Below are 18,294 nucleotides of genomic sequence, written 5' to 3'. Positions count from 1 at the left end.
CAAAAGATGGCGATGCAGAATAAAGCCCATTACCGGATGCCATCAAAAGGTGTATGGACGGTCGTTAAGGGGTTAAATTGCAACGCGGTTTATAGTGGTAGCTCTTATAAATAGTAATCAGAGAGCCATGACTCCCCAACAAACATGATTTCTGTGATCTAACACCGAACATGCGTCTCTGCTGTCATAAGGACAGGAGGATAAGCCTCTGCCAAACACTTTTGAAATCATAAAGGCTTCTGCACACTAGCGGGAGCGATATTGAGCCCTTGGATGCGAAGCATTTTCATGTGAAAACAGCCTTGAATCCCTGCAGGGTTCCCTTCATTCCATTTCTTTCAAGGGGCGGCAGCAGCGCTGGCCCCATTGAAAGCAATGGGAGAACATTGCGATCTCCTGCTGCAACTGTGACAGCAGCAGAATGGGATTCAGTCATCCCCGTGAGGAGTCCCCTCATCACTGAACACCCTGCCGCTGTTCTCATAGTTTTCAGTGAGGAGGGGGTTCCCTGCGGGGATGAAGGAATCCCCTGCCGCAGCTGTCACAGCAGCGACAGGCGATCGCTATGTTCTCCCTATGTTTTCAATGGGACTGGAGCTGCTGCCGCTAGCCCCATTGAGAACAAGGTTAAACCCCTGGATGTGACAGCCTCGCATCCCTGTGAGACTGAAGGAATCCCCTGCTGCAGCAGGGGATCGCGATGCTCTCTCATTACTTTCAATGGGGCCAACGCTGCTGCCGCCAGCCCCATTGGAGGCAATGTTCGATATCACAAAAAGAACGTGCATGCTGCGATTTTTATTTTCCCCGCAGCATCGCAGGAGTGAAAACGCTGCAAATGAGAATGAAACCATTGAAATTCATTGGTTCCATAATCCTGTGTTTTCAGTCCCTCTCGTAGTCCGAGAAAAATCGCCTGATTTTCTCTCCAGTGTGAAGGCGTCCTAAGGAACGTTCACACACGGCAGAAATGCTGCCAAGTTTCTGCACAGAAAATCCACAGCAGTTCTAGTAGTCGTTGCCAAAAGAGACCGACACAAATTTTGGTTTTCACAAAGTTTGCCTTTTCAGTGTGTTTAGTTCTTGTAGTCAGATGTTTCTATGGTTACTGAACTACAATTGAGCATTTCATACGTTTTTAAACTTTTGACAAATACATCACGTTTAGGCAAAGACTCAATATTTACAGTGTTGACCTTTTTTTTCCCTCAAGACTTCTGCAATTCGCCCCGACATGCTGGATAGTAGCTTCTGGGCCAAATCTTGACTGATGACAACCCATTCTTCTTAATCAGTGCTTTGAGTTTATCACAATTTCTGTGCTTGCTTGTCCACCTGCTTTTTGAGGATTGACCACAGGTTCTGAATGGGATGGAGATCTAGGGAGTTTTCTAGCCACGGACCCAAATAGTCTATTTTTTTGTTGACCAAGCCACTTTGTTATGACTTTTGCCTTGTGATATGGTACTCTATTAGGCTGGAGAAAGCATTGTTCATCACCACGTTGCTCCTGGCTGGTGGGGAGAGGTTGCTTTTGGAGGATGGTTAGATACCATGTGTTTCATGGCAGTGTTCTTCGGCTGTGAGCCCACTCTGTTGGATGAAAAGGGACCCCACACATGAACGGTCTCAGGATGCTTTACCATTGGCATGACACAGGATCGTGGTAGCTCACCTTATCTTCTCCGGACAATCATTCTTCCAGATGTCCCAAACAGTTTGACAAGGAGAAAATAACCTTACCCCAGTCCTCTGCGGTCCAATCCCTGTACTTCCTTCAAAATGTCAGTCTGTCCTTGATATTTTTTTTGGAAAGAAGTGGTTTCTTTGCTGCCCTTCTTCATACCGGACCGGCCTCCAATAGCCTTCGCTCACTATGCATACTGTTGTGGATATGACAAAGGAACTGTTTCATACGGCACAGGAGACAATTGCCTTAAAGGAGATGTCCCGAGGCAGCAAGTGGGGTTATACACTTCTGTATGGCCATAATAATGCACTTTGTAATATACATTGTGCATTAATTATGAGCCATACAGAAGTTATAAAAAGTTTTATACTTACCTGCTCCGTTGCTAGCGTCCTCGTCTCCATGGTGCCGACTAATTTTTGGCCTCCGATGGCCAAATTAGCCGCGCTTGCGCAGTCCGGGTCTTCTGCTGTTCTCTATGGGGCTCCGTGTAGCTCCGTGTAGCTCCGCCCCGTCACGTGCCGATTCCAGCCAATCAGGAGGCTGGAATCGGCAGTGGACCGCACAGAAGAGCTGCGGTCCACGAAGATAGAGGATCCCGGCGGCCATCTTCAGCGGTAAGTATTGAAGTCACCGGACCGCCGGGATTCAGGTAAGCGCTGTGCGGGTGGTTTTTTTAACCCCTGCATCGGGGTTGTCTCGCGCCGAACGGGGGGGGGGTTTAAAAAAAAAAAACCCGTTTCGGCGCGGGACATCTCCTTTAAGATGGCGTCTGTTTCCTGCATCACACCTAAGAGCTACATAGGTGGTTTATATAGAATAGGAGAACAAAGCATGGACTGTGTAGCTTCGTTAAACTGACACCCCCTTTCTCTTACAACAGGCGTTGCCTGTAGCCTCCCCTAACCCCTGCTTACATAGTAAAACATATACATACTCGCGTCTGCCTCTCAAAAAGGTAGAAGGACTTTCATTGCCGTATGATACTACTAGCTGGGGTCATGTGTCCGTGATTTGGGTACACAAACTTCTCACAATTTGGACCAGACGATGAAACACTAACTGGAATCCCTTTGTAGATTCCCCTGCTAACGATACAGAAGCACCGCCACCTACCTGCTGCCATCCCTGAGCATGCTCTGCACAGCTGAACTAATCCCGTAGTGGAAGGACTCTTTAGACTTGCTGGACTTTCTTGGGATCCCTGAAGCATTCTTCACAGCAATTAAACCTTGAAGTACTTGATCTGATAAATGGTTGATTTAGCAGAAGTCTTACAAGCAGCAATGTCCTTGCCTGTAAAGCTCCATTGATGCAAAGCAATGAGGACTATACAAGCCATGTGGATAAGGTTTAAGAGATCCCATCAATGTTGAGATAGTGGAAAATCGCAGTATTTTAAATTGCACCGTCAGCACAGAGCTGGAGTGGGTACGCATTTCCTCTTCCTGGACAACCGCTTTAACGTAAGAAATGCTAAAGAATAGAAATCAGTCTGTGTGTGCACATTCCCAGGCATTGTTACAAGGCTTGTATAAAGAGTCGAACATTGACTTGCAGGAATGCTGCCCTCCAGTAGGTGGCACTGCAGAGGTATTCTTCCTTTTCCCTTATTTGCATACATCTAATAAGTCTTGGGTGCCTAGAACTTTGCTCATAACACAGCAGAGCTGATTAAAAAAAAAATAATGAGTTGTGGCCAATAGTAACCAATCACATCACACACTACAGAGGAGACCTGGAATATGGTGACTATGGGGAGCCATATCCACTTTTTCCTCTTTTACACTAATCATACATGTACAAGGTGATCTAGTAACCAAAACGCAGAGACAGTTACAGATAAATTCGTTTTTAATAAAGGAGTTAATTTTCTTTCAATCCTATATAAAACAAGAGCAATTAAAAACTTCATTTTGAAAGTAATATATTTACATATGAACAAGTAACTGTGCAAAATGTACAAGAAAACAAAATGGAAAGACAAGATCGGCAGGCGGGGAGAGAGAGACGACGACATGATGTAACAGCGGTCAGATACAAATACTGATCAGAGTTCTGTGAACAAGGCAGAGAGTTCTGTAATAAGGGGGACACACACAAAGCCAGACTATGTACACTCAGAAAAGTATTACCAATCGACAGTTTAATACAGTAACCTCTGAAAATATAAAGAACCAAATTAGTATATTTTTTTCTTCCGCGATAAAAAAATAGGTACAAAGACGGGGCTATTGCCATGGCGACAGAAAGCTTGTCTCCAAAGCTTGCATACTGTTATTAACAAAATAATTATGTATTTTTTTTATTTTTATTTTTTTTTACATAGTAATTTGTGGTAAAACGGGAGAATTTGTGATGACCCCACCCCCTCCATCATGTGCCAAAAAAAAAATAATCTAAAAGTAAAACTACTCAGAAAATACAGCAAGTCATGTATAGACTTCACCACATGTGTCACAGAACTTAAAAAAAAAATGTTAAAAATGGATATTTAATTTAACCCTTTCTGTGCAAACACACACAGATGTCTCCAGTTAGAGGCAGGGCGAAGCGCTGAACGTAAATGAGAAAATTAAAAAAAAAAAAAACAAATTTAAAAACAGTGCAAGTAAAATATATATATTTATATATTTATGTCATAAAATGTTACCTTCCTTTGTCATATAATCTTTGCAACTGCCCACAGGGTACAATTAAGTTTTTTTTTTTCTTTTTACAAACAGAAAGCAAAAAAACAGCATTGCATTGTTTTTTTTTTTTGTTTTTTTGGTTTTTTTTTTAGTTTAATTTTTTTTCCCTACAGTTAAAAACACTTTAAAGTTTTATTGTGGAGAATTATTTTTTTTTTAAAACTGAGGTTGTTTTTTAAACAAAAAAGGGTAATGTAATACAAAACACAAGAAGAAGAAAGAAAAAAAAAAAGTTACATTGTTAAAATTTTTCAGAGGTGGAGAGGATTCTGGTCTGTGCATCCCACGGCAGTAGAGGTGTCCAAGCTGTAAAAACCAATAAATATGAAAAAGAAATAGGCAGTGGGGGGAGGGGAGAGGGTGGCGGTGTCCTCTGCCATCTGCAAAAAAAAAGGAGCTATACATAATTTTCTTAAGGGGTGGTCCACCTCTACGGCATTGATGATCTGTCCACAGGATGGGTCATATATAGCTGATCAGCGGGGGTCTGCCGATCAGGTTCCACAGCTGATCCAACTGTTTTCCCAGCAGCTCTCAGTGTGTACAGAGCGGTCATTCAATGGGAACAGAGCCGGTGTTACTAGCCTGGGTTGCTACAATGTATACAGAGGCATCTGCTTCTTGCTTCATACACTCTATAAAGGTCTTTCTGCATGGGGCGAGTATTGGGGCTGAAGCAGAGAAGCAAGGATCGCTCAGTGATTGGAGGCAGGGCAGGATTGTTTTGGCTGCCCACCTCCATCCACAATAAACAGGCCGTTCTTCATAGATGAACTGCCTGTTTACACATGCAGAAAGTGAACAAACAAATAATTATTCTAACATTGAAGAACTTTTTTTTTCCTGATTCCCGCGATCTAGTGAGAATATGAACAACCAGTGTAAAATGGCCCTAACAGCTAGCTGGACAGCGCACCCCTGCCGATCAGCTATTGGTGACCTACCCTGAGGAGTAGTCGTGTGGACGTGGATCAGCCCTTTAACATCTCACTTGAAAAGATGGTTCGAACAAGGGGGTAACAGCGGACATTCCAATTCATGGGTGAAATAGTTAAAAAGAAAAAAGTTTTTAAAAAGTTGACTCCATTCATTAAAAGGAACAGGCTTTAACTTCTATGGCTTGTTTTGCAGGTGGCAGCTTTCCTAGTCGTGGGGTTGTCCATCCAAGAATGCTCATCTCTTGCAGCCCATCTCTGTGCCATTTGCGAAACTGGAAGGATTTTGTGGGTTGAACGATTACCTTTTTGATAAACATGTTGGGGGGTGGCGGGGAGCAAAAAAAAAGAGCAAAATATAAAATAGCCTCAGCGAAGGGGGGGGGGGGGAGGCGGGTGTCGTCTTTGCAAAAACAAAAATACCTTGATCTTTTCCATTTTTGTTTAGTTTTTGTTTTTCTGTATTTTTCACTTAAGGAATGCTTTATATAGCAATAGTGAATGGCTTGTCTCTCGCTCGTTTTCCAAACAAAATATGAGGTCCCTGAGATTGACTCGTGTTATCCTTTGTCTTGTAAACTGTCTGCTGCCACCTGCCCCAGAACTGCTGGTGGGTGTTGTACTTGTGCTCGATGCCTGCGGAGAAAGGGAGAAAGTGCGGTTAGATTCTTGCCGGCCAGGTTAGTACTAGACTGGCAGACCGTTCACAGCTTAGGGTCCTTTTAGACGAGTGCGTGACGTCACCGCTAGCTCGTTCGCTCTCATGCCGCCCGTTCAGACAGGCAGCTATCTTCTTGACTCGTTTAAACGAGAATCGCTCAGCCTTTCACATTCGATGTATAAGCACATACAGGGACCGAGCCATTGTTGTTTAAGCCAAATAATAAGCGAATGAGCCAAAAACGACTAATAAGGGACTGCCTGTTTACACGGGCCGGTTGTCGTTCAGTTTTTATTTGTGCAGTAAATGAATGATAAACGAACTATTGATTGTTCGTTCCGCCGCTGCGTGAACACTTACACGATTCTTGGTCAGATTCCCACGATCCGGCGAGAATCTGAACGATGATCGCTTCGTGTAAAAGGAGACATGCTGGAGGGGGTCTGACCTCTGAAACACTCACCGATCCCGGGAATGAAGGAGACACAGTGGGAAACTACATTACATACTAAATGGGGAACACCGACATGGAGAAGGACTGGGGGATTGCAGTTAACTGTAAGCTTAACTGGAGCAACCAGTGTCAGGCAGCTGCTGCTAAGGCAAATAGGATCATGGGCTGCATCAGAAGAACATTGTTCTTCCTCTTTACAAGTCACTGGTCAGACCACACATGGAATATTGTAGACAGTTTTGGGCACCGGTGCTCAAGAAGGACATATCAGAGCTTGAGCGGGTACAAAGGCGGGCAACTAAAGTAATAAATGTTAGTTTAGAAGAGAAAAAAAAAAAAAGACAGCTGAGGGGCTTTCCAATAGCCATGTATGAATATATTAGGGGTCAGTACAGAGATCTCCCATCATCTATTTATACCCAGGATTGTAACAAGGGGGCGCTCTAATAACTATGTATAATATATCAGGGGACAATCCTCTGGATTGGTGGGGGGGGGGCTAATAGGCAGAACTGGACAGATAGGTGTCCTTTTTTCAGCCTAAAATACTGTTATTAGATGGTCACACGAGAGAAAATCTTAGATAGCACATCTGGTGGAGAGATGGAGAACACGGGTTCTTGTATAGAAGCCGCCACAGCTCTGCTTCATACAGAAGGATGTGGCGCCGCTGCCTCTGCCCTTCCAACAGCCGAACAACATGCGCCGGAAGAGGAGGGGGCGCATTTTAAATCTGTACTGCAATAAGCCCCGTCTTCTCCCAAGACCAGCTACATTTTGTTCTCTATTGTTTCCAGGAGTAAAATATTAATGAGCTGTCCTCGGGATAGAGCATCAATATCAGATTGGTGGGGTCCACCGCTGCAGTTAGTGCCACAGCCACGTCTAAGACCAGTGATGTCATGTTCAGCCCCAGCAATCAAATATTGATGGCCTGGTCTTAAATCATTAGTAATGAGGTTCTACAGAACTCCTTTAAGGCTACTTGCACACGGGCAATTTAAAAGTTGTGCCCGAGATACTTGGGCCCAACTTGCATCGGACAGCACACATACGGGGTGCGCTGAACACCGCATACCAACATGCGAAAATTAGGACATGCAATTTTTATTTTCCCTTTACTTGGACTATTCGTCTAAGGGCAGGCTCGCACAAGCGTAATGTCATTGCGTATTACGTGCGTGATGTACGTGTGCATAACATACGGTGAATGGAATCGATGTAAGTACACTGATGATTTTGACCGGCTCACACCAGCATTTGTGTATAATACGCACAGAAAAAAAGAACGCAGCATTTCTACTACTTGCGATAGAGCCCTATTGTTCTCTATGGGTACGTAATAAACGCTGTACATATGCAACTACATTGTGTATAAACGCCGCACATATGCAATGTCGAAAAAGCGGAAAATGCAAAAAAAACAAAAAAACAACAAACACTAAACCCCAAGTCCGACTGTGCTTGACAGCGTGCATAAGATACACTGTCATGCACAGTGCAAAATCGCTCACCGCCGGCTCACACAGCATTAGAAATACGTTCGTGTGAGCTGGCCCTAAATAGAAGCCCATGTGGGTCACCCATTCTGTGTGTGCATGTATCTTTAAGGCCGGCTTCACACGAGCGAGAAAAAAAAATAAAAATAAAAAAAAAAATTAAAAAAAAAAAAATCGCACAGGATTTGTGCGTTGCGAGCATTGGGTCATAAACCTGAGCAAGGTTTCCCACATCGCATTGTAATGCCATGCAGGAAATCAAACCGCGGCATGTTCTATCTGGCTGCGCGCTCTCGCATTGCACCCCATTTTCGTTCATATCGCACATGAAAATAGCACATATTAAACTAATAAACTGCCCGTTGAAATCAATGGAGGCGCGCCTGCATGTGCGAATACACAGGACATGTGCGTGCAAAAAATACAGTAAAATACGCACAGACGTGCGCAAAAACGCAATACCCATCACGCAAATGCATGCAAAAATAGTCTTATGCCCATGTGAAGCCGGCTGCAGGCAAGCTAAACGTGGAGATTTACACTTTATATATATCTACATCAGTGGGGTGAGTAAAGATGGAGGTCACCGCAGCCGCTTATGTGAGAATCAAAAAAGGAAAAGACTGTTGAATAGGTGCGACTCTGCAGAAACGGTGGCGGGACGGTAGGATGTAATCAATAGATAAAAGGGGTTCCATCCCCCTGAGGACGAGTGGCGTTCGCAGACGCTGGGAGTCAGCTTGTACGCTGAGGGGCACGCACCGGCAGGAGCGAATAGCAGCCAGCGTCACGTCACCGGAGCTGCGAGTCAAGGCACCCAGCGCGGCGAACACCTCATCATTTCCACACCCATAGCAGGCGGGAAGATGCAATGTATGTTGCCGGGGTTACGCTGGCCTCACATCTTCAGTGGGATCGAATCCCGGAGATTCTTGTATTATAAGAGGAGAGCGAGTTGGGCTTACTGGTAAGCTTGAAAAAGGGGTGTGGGGACCCCGAAACACGTTGCTCCTATTATGACCTTATGCATGTACTTAGGAGTCGCTAGTATTTTTTTTCTGCATCCAAGTGAATAGTTGGCTTTAAAATCATCACTCTGGTCTGCAAACCTCCTTGGATCACCTGGACGTTTCTATTGGAATTTGACATTAGGCGTCACTTTTCCATTTTAGGGTGGTCTTCAAGGCAAGGGACCCCCCACAGAAGTGAACATTTCCCATACAATGTATATTTTTTTGCCCACCCCCATGAAGGAGTGCAAGATCTTTTTACCAATTTTTTTTTCAGTGTTCTTAATAGGCAGAGGGAAATAAGACTAAAAACTCTGGCAGCGACAGCTTATCCCCCTTGGGAATAAGGAATCCGATGTTGTGAAATTCAGCAAGTCCAGTCCTTCATTTCCCCAACATCTACTGTCGGGGGAGAGTCGGGAGACTACCCTATACATATTACATAGTCCGCCGGTCCCAACAGACATTCCTCTAATCTGTAAAGGCACCTAAAACAGTCATCAATACCATCCTGACTAGATTACAAACCTCTCAGTGACGGCCTAGTTTGTGCCTTAAGGACCAAGTAATTTTCATTGTCCCATTGCAAGAGCCAGACCTCGTTGACAAAGCCATGCAAGGGTTTTTTTGTATGTTTTAGGCCTCATGTCCACGAGCAAAAGAAGAATTAAAATCCGCAGCGGATTTTAACTCTTCTCCCGCACGCGGATCCGCATCCCATAGGGATGCATTGACCACCCGTGGGTAGATAAATACCCGCGGGTGGTGAATAAAAGGGATTTTTTTTAAAATGGAGCATGAAAAAATCTGGACCATGCTCCATTTTTGTGCGGGTCTCCCGCGGGGACGGCTCCCGCGGGCTTCTATTGAAGCCTATGGAAGCCGTCCGGATCTGCGGGAGACCAAAATAGGAATTTAAAAGAAGTAACTCTCCCGCAGCAGGCCGGGAAGGTCTTCTCTTCCTCACGGCCGGATCTTTCTTGCTTCGGTGGATGTGCCCGGCGCATGGCGCGGCATGTCGGCGACGTGCCGCCGACGTGGAGAGTTCATCCGCCGGCCGAAAAAGAAGATCCGGCCGTGAGGAAGAGAATACCTTCCCGGCCCGCTGCGGGTGAGTTAATTCTTTTAAATTCCTATTTTTAGCGCTCATGTCCGCGGGGCAGGAGGGACCCGCTACAGATTCTACATGGAGAATCCGTAGCGGGCCAGATTTTCCCCGTGGACATGAGGCCTAAATGGTACAACTCTGGGGCACATACAATATGCTGCATAACTTTCATTACACTATTATTTGTTTGTTTATTTTTGAGAGGGGGGGGGGGGGGTTAGAATGAAAAAACGCCCAGAAGTTCTGCCATTGTTTTTAGTTTTTGTTTTTTACAATTTCACCATTCTGTAAAAATAACATGCTAACTTTCCCATCTGGCTCAGAACAATTACTGCCATACCAAGTGGGTGCCAACTGTTTCTTACAGCTGACACCTGCCGACAACAGCTGCAATCAGCATTCATGCCGATTGTGTCCGTTACCCCTTTATATGCCGCCATCAATTCTGACAGCAGCATATAAATGCCCCGATACGAGGTTTGGGGGTCCGAACAGCCCCCTACGATGATATCCGCATCAAATGACTGTGGTATGGCTTGATAGATTGCTTGTTAGATCGTGGTAGGATGTAATACTATGGTATTACATGATACTGCAGGAGTGATCAAACAATTGCAATTTCATGTCCCCGATGAGAATCCATACAGACACTTACCTCTGACCCTGAACCAGGACCCGGTGATTCCACTTTCCTCTTTTTTCGAGGACCAATAGCTGCTAACGCCGTTAAATTTGCATCCCGCTGCCTCATTTGTGCCAGTTCCTGCTGTTGCATCTATAAAGAAAGGAGGATGGAGAAAACTATAACAGCTGAACTGCAAAAACAAGTCTGGAAATGTTATCAATATACTCAACGTACTTCCTTGGCTTTCTGTTTTAGCCGTAACTGTTCAGGATCTTCCTGCCGCGATCGAGACTGCGAAGCCAAAAAGAGCAAAGTGAGATTTCACGGAATACAAAAATATGCTAATCTGGTAATTATTAGTTCATACACTCTTCAGTCAGTTCAAATCAACCGTTTTCTTGGTATATAATAAGTGCGTGTTTATAGGTCTACAGCATATACACCGAATGGCTACATTTTTAGAAACCCCCATCTAGTAGCTCGTTGGACCTCCTTTGACCTTCAGAACCGCAGCAGTTTGTTGTGATGTAGATTCCACCAGAGGATTAAATCATTATACAGGAATATCGGCCCCTGCGGACAGGAAGATGGAGATAATGACATGTTCTGACCAGCTGACAGGAAGGGGTCATCAATTCATGCTGCTTGTGCCAAATTCTGACCTCCCATCAGTACGATGCAACAGAAATCTGGATCCATCTGACCAGATGCTTTCCCGCTGCTCAGTGATTCAACTTTTGCGCTCGTTAGCCCGCCGGAGTCTCGTCTTTCTGTTTCTCTTACAGGAATTGGTCTCCTGCTGTTATATCCCATCCGTACTAAAGAACAACAAGTTCTGCATTCAGACACGCAAGTTGGAGCTCCAGCGTTGTATTTGGCTGACAGTGACTGTGCCGTGCCTGTTCATCAGAACGGTTCCAGATGTTCTCCTTTGACCCCTTTCGGTGATGATGCGCTTCTGTCCACAGCATCCCCTTTCATTTGAGCTTTTCCTTGGTCACACCATTCTCGATATACTCTCGGCAGCATTACACAAGACAACCCCACAAGACTGGCAGTGACATCCCGGCCCCGGCTAGTCTAGCCCCGATGACCCGGCCTCGTTGAAAGTCACTCTGATCGCTGGATTTTCCCATCTAATGTGGATTCACACTGAAACTGATCCACGGAAAACTTGTCACATGATTGTATGCCGCACTCCGGGGTCACGGGGAGAATTACCATACAGGGAAGCGTCAATCGTGAGAGGGCCGGGGTCTAATAAAGTGTCCATTCATGTAATTCTTAGACCAGGACACATTTTCCCACTCCCTTTATTCTCCACTTTAGGACTTTGCACATTACTGACCTTTGCTGCTCGCATGAGAATCTCCCGTTCCTGCTCGTCTTTCCTCTGCTTCTCTATTTGGTCGAGCTGCTCGAAAAACTTGAGTTGTGTCCGAACGTCACTTGACTGCTCGTACCGGTCGTCATCCTGCTGACAGAATGTGACATTGTGAAGATAGATTCGACTACACAATGCTAGCAAACCATAGCCTATAGCAAATATTACACTGGTGGAAACAGAGAGTAACACCTAGACAGAGTTGTAGCCAATGTTTGAAAGTTGGATCAAAGTCTCTCCATATGAAGGGTATTGAACAATTACACTGGATGAAGTCGGTGTATTAGTATGCAAATGATGGGACTCTGTTCTGCAAAATGCTACAGAGTTCTAGTTAATAAGTCAAAGTGTTACGTAAGAAGGTCCTATTTTGTCCACAGATAGTTGGTGATTAGACATGCTAAATCGTAGCGTCCAAACTCCATAAGTCCAAGCATCCGACTTTGAGAGAGGTCGGATAATTGTCATGTTGGAAGTGGGGGCATTGTATCCTGAAATCTACGAATGACTGTGCGGAGTGCAATGACCGCAGAGAGTGGTTGCTCAGTGGACACAGCAAAGCTCCAGTACTCCAGACCTGGCACAGGGCCACGCAGAAGGACAACGCCAAGTGAAGACCGCCAAACTGTGTGGATGGCAGTTGGTGATAGATGACGGACTGCAGCACAGAGCAGTGATTGGAGTCAGAGTCGTTGTAAACCGACTGCTTGAAGCTGGGCTGAATTCTCGGACCCCCCATGTAGTGCGTTCCATTAACCTGATTTCACCACCAGCAATGACTAACAAGGTGTACAGCTAGACGAACTGGACACATGAATGGAGAACAGTTATGTTTAGTGAGGAGTCCCGATTCTGTCCAGGGCCAAATGATAATATTCAACATAGAATAAATAATAATCTTTATTTGTATAGCGCCAACTTATTCCGCAGCGCTTTCAAGCATGGGAGAAACAAAAACAATACAATTACAATGTGAGATACAATCAGTTTGAAACAAATGGGTTGGGGGGTGGTACAGGAGGTATGGGGGGGGAGCGAGGCATGGGGGAACACAGGCAGTAGGGGATTTCATGTGGAAATCAGTTATTAGGAAGTAAACTGGGTGGGGCGGGAAGGAGGTGTAGGGCTAGGGGTCAGATACGATAAGCAAAGTGGAAGGTGTGGGGAGCCCTAGGGAAGGGCGAGGGACTAGGTCAGGAGATTTGGTATGCCTCCCTGTAGAGGTGCATTTTTAAAGGCACGTCTGAAGTTTCGTGCATCGGGGATTGTCCGGATGCCTTGGGGTAGAGCGTTCCAGAGGATGGGTGCTGCTCTGCTGAAGTCCTGTAGGCAAGTATGTGAGGTTCGTATTACAGGGGTGTTTAGTCTGAGTGTGTTAGCCGATCGGAGTGAGCGGGCTGGGTGGTGTACTGACAGGAGGGAGGCGATGTATGGTGGCGCAGCGCCATGGACAGCTTTGTGGGTGAGGAGTTTAAATTTAGTTCTGCAGTGTATGAGCAGCCAATGCAGCGACTGGCATAATGCAGAGGCGTCTGAGTAACGACTGGATAGAAAAATGAGCCTAGCTGCTGCATTTAGTATGGATTGGAGTGGAGCGAGTCTAGTGCTTTGGAGAAAGGGCCCAACCTGCTATGATTTCAGAGCGCCACATAGGTCCCACCCCTGGAGTCATGGTTTGTGGGGGTGACAACCATTTATGACGGCAGGATTGAAGTGGTGGTTGTTGAAAGCACTATGACTGCCCGCCAGTATGATTGGTACACCCTACTGTCATACCCTTCATGACAACCATCCAAAAAACGGTATCTTCCAACAGGATCATGCTGGTCCAGATACTTCAGCCATCACAAGACATGCCTTGCAAAGTGTCATGACCATGGACTGGCCTGCGCGGTCCCCAGTTTTATCCCTAATAGAGCATGTCTGGGACATCATAGGTAGACGCATTACGTCACCTCTACCCACCCACCACGAACTGTACAACAACTGACTGCACAAGTCATGCCGGCATGGAGAGACCCCAATAAGATATACGGACACTTATTGATCCAACAGCGTAGAGGCGCTCATGCACACTTCTTACGGAAACCTGTACCAAACTGGAATAAACTTTGTCTGATTCTTGCCATGTTTGATCCACCAATTCCTTCTGGGTGTAACATTTTCAGTTTCCACCAGTGTATATAGGCCTTTGCCTGTATCAGCCATGACTTACAACAGACCCCACAACTCTGGGATTAGGGGTCTCTAACTGCTGCAAAACTACAACTCCCAACATGCCTTGATTGCCCGCAGCACATTTTCCAGATCCATGTCCCACCTCATCACTTGTCAATCTGGTCACATCTCAAAATGCAGTTTTATTGAACACGTCCAGGGCTAACGATGCAAGTCAAATCATTGGATCAGATGGTAGATCTCTCCGCACAGTCTTCACACTTGGGTCATATAGAGACTACACAACAGTGCTACCATGCAAATATTACCTGCTGTTCTCTAAGTAATAGTAGCGGCTGTGTAATAACTACATGGGATTGCCAGCCACACACTGAACTACACAGAATAGTTTCAGCAGAGTCCAAAGGATGTTCACTGCTGAAGCAGTAACTATACAAAGCGGCCAGCCACAGCAATGCGGATATGAACGTGCCAGCAGTATGCATGCATATGCCAACTCCAGCGCCCCACGCTCATCTCCTCCATAGGAGATGGCAGACACTTTGCCATGACTTCCTGTGCCAATTGCTGCAGTCAGATACCACTGGGATAAAGTCTGCCAGTCTCTTCCAGCACTAATCTATGTAGTCATGGCCATGCCCGAGCTATATTATCGCTATCACTAATAGGGCATCCCAACTCAAGTACCGAGGGCTTTTTATGCATTGATCGACAGACTGTATGAAGACCCTTTCCATCACAACACATATATGCTCTACGCATTAGCAGTGTCCGATATCTCAGTTTGGAGTGATGACGGCAATTCTACTGTGAGCATTGTTTAACCCCTTAAGGACGCTGCCTACTTTGGGCATAAGGACGCACAGATTTTTGGGGGATTTTCATCTCCACTTTTCAAAAGCCATAACTTTTTTATTTTTCCGTCGATATGGCCATATATGGGATTTATTTTTTTGCGCGGCGAACTGTAGTTTTTATGGGTACCATTTTGGGTACATAGGCTATATTGTAAAACTTTTATTTATGATAGCAGGGAGAGAAAACCGATCACTTCTGCCATTGTTTTTTGGGGGTGATTTTTTTTTACAGCGTTAATTATGTACGATTCTAACGATACCAAAACCTTTTTTTTTTTTTTAGGTTTTTCCCAGTTTTGGGCGAATTTGCTGTATTTAAAGTCCCATAACCTTTATTTTTCCATAGACGGAGCTCTGGGAGGGCTTGTTTTTTGTGCGATAAGCTGTAATCTTATGGGTACCATTTTGGGGTACATACAGCTTTTTTGATCGCTTTTATTGCATTTTTTGAGAGGTAAAATGAGCATTTTGCCTTAGTTTTTTAGGAATTTTCTTTACGCTTTTTGCCATACAGGATAAAAAGTCTGTTTAATTTATTGCACGAGTCGTTATGGATACGACAATACCAAATATGTGGGATTTTTTTTTTATACTAATAGAGAAAAAAAAATAGCAAAAAGTTTTATGTATTTATTTTTTACACTTTTTATGTCCCTGTGGGGGACTTGAAGCGTAGCAGCTCTGATCGCTATGAAAAAGCATTGCAGGAATTCTATCCCGCAATGCCTTATCACTTGTAATAGCCATAGGCAATAGCAAAGCAGAGCACCTGTATCTGATGTCCTGTTGCCATGGCAACCCGCTGGCCTTCCGCAATTACATCGCAGGGGTTTGACGACATCACAGAGGAAGCGCTCTCCCTCTGTGAACCCTTTACATGCTGCGATATGCATAGAACGTGGCATTTAAAGGGGTAAACAGTGGGGGTCACTGTCCTTGTGCAGCCTGTTGTTGCAGCTGGAAGCCGGCTATCGGTAACAGACAGCTCCCGCTGCTGGATGGCATGGGATCTTTTCTGATCTTGCGCTATCCACAGGGCATATGTGTACGCCCTGTTGCATTAGGTACCCTGCAGCCAGGACGTACACTTATGCCCTGTGGCATTAAGGGGTTAAGCGGGGATTCTAACCCATGACAGACCTGACTTTGCATAGACCTTCCTAGACAAAGTTTGCTTGCAAAGATTTGCCGATTATTACATCCCCATGAAAATGCCTGAAGTGCCCGTCCCCAATCCATTCAGGTGGTCAGGAGAACGCCACGTGCATAGACTCATAAGGACGGCCGGTGGAGCAGATCCCTAAGCTGCAGGCCTTACAATCACCTTATGAGAAATGTTCTTTTGCTGAGCCGTTTCTGAGATTTTCTCTACGATGTTCTGAAGTCGCTGCTGCGTAGCGTGAGAAACGTAACCGACCACGTCGGGGTGGATCTCTGTAATGCCGTGCTTTTTACCTAGAGAAGAAGGAAGGATGAAAAAAATGAAGGAATATTTCTTAAAGCAGTATAGGACTAAAAAAATAACAAAAACAGTGCCACACTTGTCCATAGGTTGTGTGTGGTATTGCAACTAGTCTCCATTCGCTTCAATGGAGCTGAGCTGCAATATCAGGCACAGCCAATGACAGCTGTGGCACTGGAAGAAAGCAGCCAAGTTTGATCTGGTATAACCTTCCCAATCAAGAGACGATTTGTCGGGTCCCCCAATTTGCACATTATGGTTTGTTCTCATTTGTTCCCTTTCAGTTGTTTGGCTCCATCCTAGGAGTCTAACAACAAAGGTGGAAGTGATCTACGTGTCCTAATATAAACAAACATTGGACTTACCGATCTCTAATATCCTTCGTTGTAATAACGCAGGTAAGAGGAACGTTTCGTCTTTACAGGATCGCGTTAGCGTGCCCACCAGCTCGGAATTTGTGGCCAATATCCGCACACTTTCCTCAAACACGCTGACACCGGCCATGGACGCTACGTCATTAATATCATCGTCGTCTCTGTGAAAAGGGATATGAGAGATGGTTAGTTAAAGGTTATGGATACCTGGGAAATTAGGGGAGGCATCAGTCGCCACCATGTCGCCGTTTTAGGTTCGGCTCACCTGAATGACCCTCCCCCTGACTCTTTTAATTTATTCTTTTGTGCTGCGGCCGCCTGCGCTGACGTCGTGGGAAATGTTTTGTTTCCGGTTATGATAGTTGGTTTTACTACTGGGACTGTGAAGAGATACAAGAGCATTAGATACAAGTTGGCGAAGACCAGCAAGTTACATTTGGATGGTTGTGGTCATTATACGGCCATTTCTGCAGATAATCTAAAGCTCGGACACAACCAATAGCAGCGCATTGTGTCAAGACTCACCCGTTTGGAGCTGGTTTAAATGTATTTGTTGTTGAGCAGTGACCATTAATCGGCTTTGAGGTTGTCTAAGTGCTACCATGGGCGTCTGGGTCAATGTGACCTGTGGGGGCCGTACCACTGCTCCTGCTTTATGTGCCTGCTGGATTACCTAAAGGAACAAAAAGGAGAATGTCATAGGTCACATCTGATCTCACAAGCTCGATACATACCTGACTGCATCCCTATTTTAGGACCAGACACTGGAGACTAGAACTGTGTCACCAACTCTAAACCTTGACTTTTTCTTATTGCTAGACCACTAAAAATAAGTTTTTCTTAACTGGATCCTAAGATCTTAAACGTTTTTGTGGGACTAAACTACTGATCTATCCTCAGGACAGGTCATCAATAGTTAATCGGCAAGGTCTGTCGTTTAGGATCCCTGCAGTCTCTTCTCAGCCATATGCCATATTCGGTCACATAGCCTTAGAGCAGACAAGTCCCATTTAAGTAAACGGAACTGAGCTGCAATACCAGACATAGCCGCTACACAATGTATGGCGCTGTGCCCGGTATGAACTGGAGTGGTTGTGGCGCTCCCCCGAGTGCTGCTGTCACTTCAGCCGATTGGTGAGGATCCTGAGCAGTGGACCCCCCGCCGATCAACTATTTATGACCAATCCTGAGGGCAGGTCATCAATAGTTTAGTTCTATTAAACCTCTTTAATGAGTTACTGCACTTTGTAAAACTTTTGACGTGCCATAGCAACCCATCAGAAGTTTTGATCAGTGAGCGGATGAGTGCAGAGTCCCCCAACTTTGCAATGAAACGAAGGGGCAGAAATGTTCACCTAAGCGCT

At 45.2% G+C, this 18,294-nt stretch overlaps 1 protein-coding gene across 3 annotated transcripts in view; it reads right to left on the bottom strand.

Moving 5' to 3' along the window:
- Positions 1–3,526: 3,526 nt before the first annotated feature.
- TAF4 (TATA-box binding protein associated factor 4) overlaps positions 3,527–18,294 on the bottom strand; it is a 54,369-nt gene continuing 39,601 nt past the window's right edge. For all 3 annotated transcript variants that reach the window (XM_066587642.1, XM_066587644.1, XM_066587643.1), the window contains 8 exons: positions 17,456–17,603; positions 17,196–17,310; positions 16,922–17,091; positions 16,419–16,549; positions 12,024–12,149; positions 10,910–10,966; positions 10,706–10,825; positions 3,527–5,954 (listed from right to left, as the gene is read on the bottom strand). In XM_066587642.1, coding sequence (XP_066443739.1) covers positions 5,787–5,954; positions 10,706–10,825; positions 10,910–10,966; positions 12,024–12,149; positions 16,419–16,549; positions 16,922–17,091; positions 17,196–17,310; positions 17,456–17,603 — 1,035 coding nt within the window. In that variant the 3' untranslated portion in view covers positions 3,527–5,786. The remainder of the gene's footprint in view (positions 5,955–10,705; positions 10,826–10,909; positions 10,967–12,023; positions 12,150–16,418; positions 16,550–16,921; positions 17,092–17,195; positions 17,311–17,455; positions 17,604–18,294) is intronic.

The sequence above is a fragment of the Eleutherodactylus coqui genome, chromosome 13 (genome assembly GCF_035609145.1).
Source record: "Eleutherodactylus coqui strain aEleCoq1 chromosome 13, aEleCoq1.hap1, whole genome shotgun sequence".
Classification (NCBI taxonomy): Eukaryota; Metazoa; Chordata; class Amphibia; order Anura; family Eleutherodactylidae; genus Eleutherodactylus; species Eleutherodactylus coqui.
The sequence above is the reverse complement of the archived record's forward strand: the minus strand, read 5'-3'. Positions and strand labels throughout refer to the sequence as shown.